This window comes from Corvus hawaiiensis, chromosome 3 (genome assembly GCF_020740725.1).
Source record: "Corvus hawaiiensis isolate bCorHaw1 chromosome 3, bCorHaw1.pri.cur, whole genome shotgun sequence".
Taxonomy (NCBI): Eukaryota; Metazoa; Chordata; class Aves; order Passeriformes; family Corvidae; genus Corvus; species Corvus hawaiiensis.
Genome location: NC_063215.1, coordinates 56087673 through 56100210, shown reverse-complemented (window position 1 = coordinate 56100210; position 12538 = coordinate 56087673). Strand labels below are relative to the sequence as shown.

Here is a 12538-nt window from a genome sequence, read left to right as displayed (position 1 = left end):
GCTGACGCTTTCATGTGCAGAAGGCATAAAAAAGGCAAATTCATCGTGAAGTACTGGCCTTACCACCACTGATGAAAACTCCCTCACAGAGTGAGCAGATACTTCAAGCACCTCTGCTACGTTACTGAAGGGTGACCTGCTTAAATTTGGACAACCCATATGCAGTCTTCTACTGACGGCCTAAACTGCCCATATAACCAGCTGAAAGAAAGGGTTTTCTTACAAAGGCGTACAAAGAGAGATCATGCCAGCCCACCTAAGTTTCACTGCTTCGCTTCCCTGACAATAAAAGTGATACAGACACATGCTTAAAAAAATCAGTCTGTTGGCTGAATTTAAGACACAGCTGAGTGTTGGAATTCTGCAGCTAGATTAATTTCATTTGGTCAAATAATTTCAAAACCAACTGATGGTAAAAAAGGTAGCTTCCAACTACAATTTAACTTGTACTTCATCCATTTACACCAAAAGGTATTATGTTAGATTGTTTTCCTTTTTGAAGCAGGTGCTAAAAGGAAAGGAGTTGTGTGTCTATTTAACTCTATCATGTCCTATGATCAAAAAAATCTTGAGATCTGAAACCATGACAATACTAGATGAAGCTTTCTGGGCTTAGATGCATTCATAATTTAGGACAATTGATCCTGGCATTTCAGTTCCAGCTGATTATTGTATTATTTATGCTTCTTTATGTTTTGGGTCTCAACTCCATCCCTCTCCCCTAGGAGCCATAGACTGCAATTTGCTTGCATTATTCTGCCTTTTGTATCAGAATTGCCTAAGAAATGAAAACAAATGGAAGGAAATAAACATAAAAGCCATGAGGATCTAGTCTATGATTATTTTATTATTCAATATTTAACGCTATGAAGTATTCTAGACAGTCTGAAATAGATAATATGTCACCAAAAAAACTGCTCACTCTATCCCAATCTAGTTTTCCACAAGTAAAGTACTTTTAAAGGGCTGACAGATTTTTAGAATTTGTATGTATTGACTACAGGCTTATTACAGTGTCTTCATGTCTGGACTCAAAGAAACAATGACTTAGAGAAGTCAGCAAATAGGTAATTAGCAAATAGCTAATTATAAAGTAGCAGGCAAAAATAAATGAAGTGACAGGGTCAAAAGGTCCACTTCATTTTCTGTATGCACAGACTACATAAAACTTTCAGCTGTTGTCTTTAACTAGAAGTCAGAGAAAGAACAGTTATCTACCATATGGCTGCTTTAGGTCTGTAGAGTTGACAAATATGATGTCCAACAACTTTTCCAAGAGGTAACAAAGCTTAACATTCAAACATCTCTTGCTTTAATTTTCAACACTCTCTGGCTTGATGAAGGACCAGCTTATCTTAACCTTACTTACAGTGAATGGCATCATGCTGTACAACTTAAATGATTCCTGTAAAACAGGGTTGGATTCCAGAAACTTCTCAATCCAAGTCTGCCAGTATGCATATAGTGGTTTTGAGAAAAAGTGGTTTAGGATTTCCATCATGTCTGCAGTTTGAGTAATGGCAGCATTAGTCTCTGCTCAAAACCCAGAGGGAAGAGTTAGACGGGATGTACTGTGTGCTGTTCCTTGAGACTTAACAATGCCCAGAGATTTGAGTTCTAAGATGAACCCCACCTAAGGACTGAATTAACCTGCAATTGCTGACCAAAGGTAGTGCCCTAATCATCTGAAAAAGGCAGGCTAAATCTCCACCTTCAAGTCAAAGCTGGCCCTTGAAAGGAAGATAAAACTAGCAGCTGCAGAGAAAAAAATAAAGCATGTAACCAAAGATGGATGTTTTCTCATGAAATTTCAAGTGGCTTCAACCACCTCTCATGTTTGTGTCATGGAGGGGTGAGGAGGGGTGTCATATGTTTACATGTTTTGAATATCATGTTTACTTTTGTCTAATTGTGAGGGACTTCTACTCATCATACAAATTATGGAATTGCTTTTTGATGAAGCATCAGAGGCAGAGTATATACATAATGTTAGACTTCTGAAATACCACACACACCTAACGCTTCTGCAGTGACTTTAAATAAACAAGTGTTTTGCATTATCCTGCTGAGTTGGATATCTGATTTTTAATTAATTTCATACTTCCTTTTCAGTGCTGTGATCAAATGTTATACTGTAACTCATAACACTTTCAGACAAATTCTTAAAATGTTTTAGCATGGACACATGTTTAAAAGAAACTTACAGATCTGTTGTCAAAACAATTTAAGAAACTGCTAACAAAAACTAAATGGAGTTTTCAAATACCTAAAATGTAATTAGAGTTTATAGAATAATGCAATTTTTCAGATACTAGAAGGTTTAACAGAGGACAAGTCCTTATGATTGCTGCAATCCTTAGTTCGGTAGGCTATGATAAGGTAGGCAGGCAAGAATATAAACTGTTTTATGATACCTACTAAAACCTTAATACTAGCCACTTTAAATCCATTCCCTCAAATTATCCACTAGATATTTTATTTCTAGAAATTAAATTCCTCCAGATTACTCCCAAATGTATTCTGAATCAAAAACAGTGGTCGATTTTGCAGTTCAAATGCAAATTACATGGCTTTTTGAAAAATTACCTGATTTTATACAACAATGTTTAAGTTCTGGTAGCAGCACATATATTTAGAAGACTAAAAGGGCATGGTGATGTTAGACTAATTTGCTCATGTTTTTGTCCCACTCTGACATAAACAAGAATCCTGTACCATCTACAGCCTATTGTTATTTATAATGTCTCCGAGACACAGTCAAAGACCAGTATCACATAGCCTCGTGTCACTCAGATTTAGATGAAAAAGAAAAAGCTGAAGGCTGTGCAGGGGCATCCTATTTATAATGTTTTTCTCCTCCAAAAGAGGCAGTTGGAGATGGATGTAAAACGAGCAGATAGCACACATATGTCAGTCAACATTGAAGAGGCACACACAGGACACGCCAATTTCATATTAAAAGCATTATTTGATAAAAGGTTTTGGAGCTATATTTGAAAACTAGGAAATGCAGAATGGTTACTACCTCTTGCTATTCAATTATATTTTGGGGAATACTATTTAAGAGCAATAATTTTAACAATATAAAGGAGAGGCAGCTTTCTGTGACACAAGGTTTATAAATTACAACAGAAGTGTACATCTTGGTAAAAGATTTCCTAAAATTTTTTCTGTGTTTCTTAAGACAAAAATTATTAGAGTTTGCACGCTTGAAATACCAATGATTCTGTAGCTAGCAGTTATTCTCAAGAAAGGATGTTTTTATCTAGATTCAGCTATTTGGTTTTATTCAGTTTCAGCTATTTAGAGAAATGTTTTATTGAGTTTACAAATAAGGACTCTCAATATTCTATTTCCATTTCCCTTTCCATAGCATAAATCATCTGGCCTAGGCATGCCATTATGACTACAGTTTATGTGATACAACATGACAGTTAAGATGTACTGTGGTAATTCGAGTGCTTTCAGTGTTATTGTAGTATCAAAAATTTATATGGTTCAGTTATTAAGGCAAATTGCTTCATTCATACAGCGATATCTGACAGTAACCACAAAGGACCTCCAAATTACACTAAAAAAATATCTTCCACATTCAAATAATTTGTGCATATTCCTACCATTATTTCACTCACTGACTAGAAGTAAGATGAAATTCTGTCAGGAAAAGTATCAGTTATTATTTCAGGGTAAGTTCACCAGACATGGAATATTATAGAAGAAACTCCCCCTTTCCCAGCCAAGTAAGCCTGACTCTCTTTAACAATTTATAGGCCATGAACAGGATGCCCAATTCTTCGGAATGAAGCTATTTAGTTTCAATGTGCTCACTTACCTTCTGTCATGTTGACTTTCAGCCAACAGGAAGAAATAAATAAATAAGAGGTTGACTAGCCTGAAGAGACTACAGAGGAAAACGTGCTCAAATACATCAGTGTTAGCGTTTCTGATAAGTTTTAGCATAATCAGGGTTACAGTAAATTGAAAGCTGCTAAGTTTTCTTCACATTTAAGACTCATTCAGTCTTCAAATCTACTCTCTGGGAAAAAAAAAAGAGATTTTCATGAAAAAATATTAGTATTGTTAAAAAGTATGGAAGTATTGTGGATTTGGTATTAACCTGTGGGGTGTGAATATGTGTGTACATGCACACTTAGATACATGCAGACTTGAATACATGCATTAGAACTGTCACCACAGCATTTTCTGAGTTCCAGGGCAGAGAGATCCCCACACACAAGTTTCCCGACAAACACTAAAGTTTTGCAACACACCCCCACAACATCTGATACACAACCTGCATCTCTGAAAAGCAGATGAGGGAACTGGTTTTCAAAGCAGAGGACAAGGTGGGAAGAGAACAGGCCAAGCTCAACCACACACCAGCTAGTTCATTCAAAAACCAATGCTGTGAACTATCTGGACTTCTCTAACACCTGACAGCAGGTGACCAAAGAGGGCTCAAGATTAAAGGTACTTAGTTAACTTTTTCTACCTAACTTTTTGCCTCACGTGGATACTCCACACAGGTGATTCCTTTCTGCTTGCAATTTTTCTGGTCAAATAGCTAACCAATTTAATTGGTTATTAACCTCAGCTCCACCCCCCCTTCAGAGCCTTACCTTTTTTCTCAATACATAAAATTAGTGTTTAGGCTGGTATCATCTGCACTTACTTTGTTGCCCAAATAAGAACTGGGTGCACTCCAATAGTAAATCTGTGGCAGTAATTTTTGCGCAATCACGTTGCTGATGCTAAGCTGCTGATGCCCATCAAATCTCTTCTGCATGGGGATAACTCTGATGAGACCTGGTAAGTCACTCAGATACCAACCATTCATGTCTTCTATCTATAATGATAGGAAGGCAAATAAATAAATAAAACTCACATTACATTAAGAATCAGGACACCAATCATTTCAATAGTCACAGCTTCTCATTCTTCCATTTTTTAAAAAACTGGTTGGGTTTAACAGCAGTGTAGGAACCATGGAAAACACAAAGTAGTAACAGAAAACACTTCTTATTGTATGTGACTGGGAGTTACAACTTCTGAGTTTGAAATAACTGCAAGTATTTGCATTCTGTGCTTCATGGCTCAGAGCAAGAAGGAAATTCTATCATACAAACATATGTGCAAGAACATACATATACAAATACTATGCAAGTTTTCAATAAATAGTATCAGTCACAGATTGTACAGAAGATGAGCTGACAAATGAATATACATTTTCTGATTGCTGTAGGCAGCATAATTTAAAATAATTTTCAATGCTAAAACCTTAAAACTTACAAGTTCAGATATACTTTTTATACTTTTATACTTTTTTTGGTGCTGGAAAGCACCAGAACTTGAATTTCTGAAATCCCATAACTAGAAATGAATCATCAGAGAAGAGCACACTGTTCATACAAGGATGGTTTCTGGAGCCTGGATACGAGCAGAACAATAAATGAGCTCAGCCATGGAATGGAAAATTTCCCAAGTTGCTGGCACGTAAATAAGAACACTAGACATATATGATGTTATTTGCAGACTTCCAGCAAAACAATATGGCCAAAATCAGGAGCTAGTAGACCTGGAATACATTTCCCAAACTCAATCTACAGGCATGAATATGTAGCATACATCCGTTTCAGTGGAATCAGTGTCCGGGCTTTGAGAACTAATTTACAGTTTATAGTATATTTGCAGGCTAAAGACATTTTTCTACAGTACAAATAAGAACAGTAGGTTCATCTCCCTCTCACATCCTTTCCTAGGAATGCAGCATACAAAAGAAATGCATTCAAAATGCCCCCTGCAAGGCATTCCTTTTTCTTACTTAAGCTGTGTGCTGTACATTTAGTGTTTCAAAATTCTTAATTACTTCAGGTCTAGAAATTTAATAATTACCTGGAAAAGAGGTTGCCCTATGGATATGATGCATTTAACTCAGGAGTTGTTATACATGCACATTCCAGGACTGTGTTTATGCATGTGGCTTCATTTTTTATTGTTATAGCTTCTTTTGTGCTTTTCACTGTTCTAACTGCTCTATTTCAGAACTTTCTCACAAAGAAGAGAGACAAAGCTTGTAAACATTTGCTTTTGGACAGAAATCACAGAATTGTAGAATAGCTCCAGTTGGAAGGGACCCATAAGGAACATGAACTCACATGGGGCATAATGAACATGCATGACCTTCTAATAAGAAGAAACACAGTGACAATGGTCAGTGACAACACACAAAAGCAATTATATGTACGGGTATGGTATTCTTTTTCTTACACTTCTGTAGGTAAAGTGAGAGTTAGTGCAGACGTTTGTTTTCCCAGAGCAGAAGCATTCCTCACAGCCTTCGGGATTATTTTGCTGAAGATTGAAGAAACCTGGTTTGCAACGATCACAGTTTTCTCCTTCAACGTGTTCCTGGAAAGGCACATTAGAGTATTGCTTCAGTTGTCATAGATGAGAATTAAGAGATTACTGGCTTTTTACTCTTCAGGAGGACTCTAAAGACATTTATAGGAAAGACTTCCTTATTTATGAATGTTAGTAGCAAATCCTTTACACAATAAAAGGTACTATGTGGCTGCATGTAAATAAAAGGACAAATTTGGACATTAAAGAGTTGTCATTTTTCTTCTCTATGGATGGATATACTTTATTTCAGGGAATAATCTAATTTATATCCTTTACACTTGAGAGTCTCAGAGGGCAAGGAAGTATGGCACAATGTTATGACCTTTACAACAGCAGTATGTAGGTACGACTGATAAAATCATGCACATCCAACTGATGCAAACTACCGGTACATAGCAGTAGTCATACTAATCATTCAGAGTATCAGTTTTTTAGAGGTCTGTCATCAGTATCTGAATTCAGGATATATATGAGTGCTAAAAGGGCTGTACTTCTTTCCATTATCACATGTGTTTGCCAGCCATGCAGCCAGGTTTGCAAACGTGTACCCTGCAGAAAGACAGGAACTAAATATACATGAGCTATTCTAAACTTAGCATTTGGTAATCATATTTTTCATAGAAAGCTTATGTTGTGCATTAAATCCCACTATCTTATGCTATAAATCAATTTGTCCTATAGGCAAAATTAAAGCCAGGTTTTCTACAAGGAATATGTTGCAAGAGGCTCATGACATGGTGCTGGCTTAGTAATTCAGTATTTTCTCCAACATAGCTCAGGAAATTTTTCCCCTTTCAGAAGTATTATGCACACTCTCTTTAACCCTGGAGACAGCTCTCTGTGGTATGCACACAGGAGCAATCTGTTGGCTCAGCATCAGTGGAGAATGAACACATCATAAAAACCCTGCCTACACTGTGTAGTCTAGGATAGCTCAAAATACACAGCTCCAAAGTAAATTCACTGAAAGCCATTTGATAGCCTCCTGGTTAAGATGTGGCCAAGATGGAAGAAGCAGGGCAAAGCAGGTAGAGGTATAGGGAAAAGTGATAGAGAATGCATGAATCAAGAGAAAATAGAGACAGTGTGCGGGAAGGGGCAATGACCAGCAAAAAGGGAGATACAATAAAAATGTAGTAAGGTTTTTCACCACTAATTTTACAGTAACAATATGTGTAGCAAAGTATCTTTGCTCTGTTTCTACTGCTGTGCTCTATACTCCTCTTCAATAATATGGAGACTATTAAACAAACCACAAGTGTCTTTAATAAAACTCTAGGTTATCAGTCAATTACGTTTAACTTCAACATCTCATTAATCTCAAGACTGGCATTTTTACACTTTCACCAGAAATCTTGGGATTTATCAATTCATATTACTGCCATAGGTATGTCAAAATCAACTGGTTACTCATGCTTCATGTGCAAAGTAATGAGGGCACCATCTGGGCACAGAGATACTCTCACTCATTATTTAAGAAACTAGAATTACGAACACCGGTCCCAAAAGTTTCATACCATGTTGATATGCTTAGTGTGTGCAGAGTGAGAAAAGGAAAATAAAAAGAGAGCTCCAAAGCAAATGTGTTTAAATGCAAAGTTGCCCACTCTGCAGTCACAAACATCATCTATGAGTAAAACCTATAGAATTCTATTGAGTAGGCAGCAAATTCAGTGAATAATAGATAAATAAAAATCAGAGTTGGAAAGGAGATCTAACCTATTCTTCAGCAAATAAAACAATGTTTCTGCAACCCCATGTATTTCTCAATACTTTTCAGTGCAGTATTAAGCTATCCACAGATGAGACTTTGACGACATACATTCATAAAGTTGCAATAATTAAGGAAAAAAGGCCTTTATAGTTGCCCCCCGTTCTGTATTTTAGTTTACTCTAGTTAATGTGATAAAGATAACAATCTAACGCCCACTTAGTTGCATTTTGCTGCTTACAGTAAGAACTGCTTTTCAGCTATTTCCTTTACAAGAAAACTATCTTTAGCAAATTTACAGCTCATCATAGGTAATTGAAAGATGTGATTAAAAGAAGGGAAGCATTTTTCCTAAGACCTGCTATTAACCAGACATCCCACTTTATTCTTCATATGGAGCATAACTAATCTGATGATTTCAGTGTCCCTTTGACCATACTCTGCTTTGATTTTAATTTGAAGATTGCTAGTGAAAATAAATGTGTATGCATCTGTCTCTCAGCTATCTACAAAAAGTATCATTTTTCTCCCACAAGCACTTAAAAAGGGACTGGAGGAGCACAAAGAAGACAAAAGATGAACAATGAGGGAAAAGTGCATATAATGAGAACTCTCTGGAATAGGAACAATTATTTCTATTCCTTAATTGTTCATTTTGGTCTGCGTGTACTAACAGGTCATGGCTTTACATCAATAACATTGTAAGAGTCATTAAGCAATAGTTATCTGGTATTTAGCATAATACACCTTCATCAAAGCTCAATTCCAAGCCAGAACACAGCAAAATCACCCTTTTATAATCTTCTAGACTTGATGGCTAAGTAATTAGAAATGTGATATGGATGATCTTATTTCTGACAGAAAGCACGTGGCTGCTACATAAAGTGAGGATAAGGTTAATTCTCTAAGTAGATTTCAGTGCTATTCAGCTGTCAAACCAGAGCTTTGTGTGTGTCCACAGCATGAGATTGAAGCATTTTTTGCACATTCCTGTATTTAAGATGTCATATAAGTATTTTTAAATTCTCATTTGTGACTAATTCTGTTAATGAAATTTTGGAAGGGAATTCCCACAAATACAGTACAGAAAAATTGATCCACAGTACAGTAAGCTGTCCTTTGGGCATATTCATGGTCACTCACTAGACTGTGACTTAGAAAGCACAACCATTTCTAAAGCTTTTCTTACAGCTAGGTATTTTGTAAGCGGATACACGTGCTTTAAAATGCTTTTCATTTCAATATAATATCAAGACATAGTTTGGTGGAGGTACACAATGGCACACAGAGAAAAACGCTCTTAAATATTCTTCCCAGAAATTAAGAAATTCTTCCTACAGAAAGGATAGATTTTGGTTTTTTAAACGTTAGAGATTTCTAAACAACCATCCTAAGGCAGGAAAGAATGCCATATATCAGTAATGAGTACTCCTAAAAGGCAACTTCCTTGTTTTAATAGATCATCTGTTCACTTCATTTTCTCTTTTTGAGTGACATTTATGGGTTACTTTTAGAATCCACAATACTGTAAACATAATTTCTGAGTAGATAAGGATGGAGTTTGAAACAAATGATGCACAGATTTCTTAAGTATCCGTTCATTACAGATTTCTAAGGACTTGTATGACTGGCAGCAAGCTCCTAGGTAACTATGTTGATTGCAGTGAGTTCTGAGATGACACAAGACTACCTAAGATATTACAGGACCAAGAACAAGTGTTCTGTGAGAAGTGGCTAACATAGATACTAACAGAGCTAGGTAGACCAGTGGAATGCTCTGGCATAAAAAAAAGAGCATTAATTGCAGTATCATCAGTATCTTTCTATGGCTCAGAAGAATTTGACATCCATACCTTGCAGATGCAGGGACCTATGCAGGGGTCATCATTTTCACTGCCCTCGAGGGAGCAGTTGCAGGGCAGGCACTCAGGATATCCTGTATAACCCAAGGCACATTGACTGCAGCTTTCTCCTGCATAGCCAGTCTTGCAGTGACAGAAACCAGGCAACAAATCTACGAGAAGAGGGAGAAAACATGAGATATATTTCGTTTTTCATTATTATTGTCAGATATATGTGTTACAGTGCTCAAAGCAACACCTTTGGTAGGTTTAACACTAGGGTGTTTACTGTTGCTCACACCACCATCTATTTAACTCAGAGTCATCTGAGAGAGATGTAAGAATGAACAATGTAAGAATAGGGCATGTATACAGTGATTTGAATTCTGAGCTTCCAGAAATCTGCGTATTAGAAATCTTGAAAATTGAAACTTATCTGTGCTTCCTTGGATCTAACAGTCCCTGAAAACCTTCTCTTCCATTATATTCATCTAAAGGCCTTTCAACATGCTTTTACTTTCAGAATCCATAAGGCTCCCTGGCAGGGAGTTCCACATTTAGCCTTGTATAGTGTGAAAGAAAACACTGATGTGTGTTAAATCTCTTTTTACTGCCATCTAATAGTCATATCACAGAAAAGAGCAAGTAACCATTCACTTTATCCATGTCATCTGTGATTTCAATATACCTCTCATATCCTACATGACATTTTTATTTCATATGCCACAAACTCCTAAACCTACTCAATACCTCTACAGAGAAACTGCTTGGTGTGGCCAAAAACCTCTGTTGTTCTTCTCTGCACTGTTTCCAGTTCTAATAAATTTCTTAAGAAGGGAGTGCATAGTGTAGACTGGTTTGGTTGGTTTTTCTGATGATTTTTTTTCAGTTGTTTTTTAAAAAACAGTCACATTTCCTTAGGCCCTGTTGATGTTTTTGACCACGGCTGAGACACAACTGAGTTGACAGACCTGAGGCACAGTCCGAGGTAATTCCAAGAGCTGTTTCACAACCCGTAGTGCCTAATTCAGAAATCACTGTAATCACTGTACAAGTAGAACTACTTTTCTCAGTGTTCTACTTTTTCTGTAATTGCTACAAAAATTCATCATTTATTTTACTACCCAGCCACTGACTATCTTGAAATCCTTCTGAACATTTTGCAGTTCTTTCATTTTTCTATGCTGAAAGATTTTGTACTTGCTAACTTTGTCACCTTCCTACTCATCCCTTCTCCAGGTTAAATATGAATATTTCCAACGGTTCATATTGATCATCACTGTGAAAATGGTCCATTTATTCTTTCAACCAAGTACTAAGCCATGAAAGAACCTTTTCTCCTTATACTATTACACTTTCTTTTGTGGATTTTGGTAAAAGATCTTGTCAAAACCTTTTGAAAATCAAAATACAATATTAATCAAATGAGCCTTTGTTCACATATTCATTTAATCTTTCAAACATATTTATAAGGCAGACTGTCCTCTACATAAAACCCCTGGTCTTGAGTTTTGCCCATTTTTGCCACATTTCAGAAATGGTATAAATCATTTATTGTATGTGATTTGCTTGGAACAGAAACCAGACTTCCTGATTCTAGTTTCTTGGAACACTCTGTCTTTCTTTTGGATAAACAGTGTCTATTTAAAATTAATTTCTGTTTTTAAAAATATTATAAGCTATATATAATGCCTCAAGCAACTCAATTTTCAACTACTCAATTCATCCTGAAGCCATGGATAAATATGCTACATGCCTGACAAATTTTGATTCTGCATTATCAGCTTGCTTTAAACCTGACACTTCTGTTTGAGGCAGTTCTTCTGACTTGTCCCCATGAACAAAGACTCCCAAGTGGGAAATTCCCTGAGCTACTCCATTCACTGTTAAAAAGAATTATTATAGCTTTTCTGCTGTGTCCCTTTCTTTCTTGAGGTGTCCATTTATATCTTGATTACACCTAAGCCATATTTAACTCCTACTGCATTTGCATCTCTAGCAGTCTGATTCTGATTTATCTGAATAAGGACTTCTTAGCAATATCTAAGTATTTTGTAAATTATTCCTTAAAATATGTGTACTTATTATTAAGAGTGACTTTCTAGAATCTGTCACAATTTATATTCTTTTCTATTATCCTCAGTTGGAAATAACTTCTGATTTTCAGTGAGTTTCTTTTTATTGTTTAAATAGATTTTTTTAGCTTAATGGCATTGCTTGAATAATTTTGAACCAGAGAAATGCATCTTCTCTGAATGTCTAATATGCAGTCTATAAACCCTAAGCTTGCCATTAGCAGTCTTGGATTGTTCATTTTTATTTTCCTTTTATAGGTTTCCTTGTTTTGATTAAATTGTTTTTCAGGAAGGCTTTCTCATTCCTACAAGAATGTTGAATTTGACTGCCATTCAGGAGGAGAGTTTTAAAACAGTCCTTCATGCATAAATCCAGAGGTGCTTCTCCTTTTTATGGCTTCTCTAACTAGCTATTTGAAGAAGCAGCCACCTACAGGAGTCTTAAATTACATTATCTATTAATCTATACAGAGGTGAAATTCAATCTGTCTACTCTAACCTTGCAGCCT

General features: G+C 36.2%; 1 protein-coding gene across 4 annotated transcripts in view; it reads right to left on the bottom strand.

Annotated features, from left to right (window-relative positions):
* The window catches only part of LAMA2 (laminin subunit alpha 2), a 345325-nt gene that overhangs the window by 198422 nt on the left and 134365 nt on the right, over positions 1–12538 (bottom strand). For all 4 annotated transcript variants that reach the window (XM_048296906.1, XM_048296908.1, XM_048296907.1 and 1 more), the window contains exons 10-12: positions 9967–10127; positions 6268–6408; positions 4673–4846 (exon numbers count right to left, since the gene is read on the bottom strand). In XM_048296906.1, the coding sequence (XP_048152863.1) occupies positions 4673–4846; positions 6268–6408; positions 9967–10127 (476 nt within the window). The remainder of the gene's footprint in view (positions 1–4672; positions 4847–6267; positions 6409–9966; positions 10128–12538) is intronic.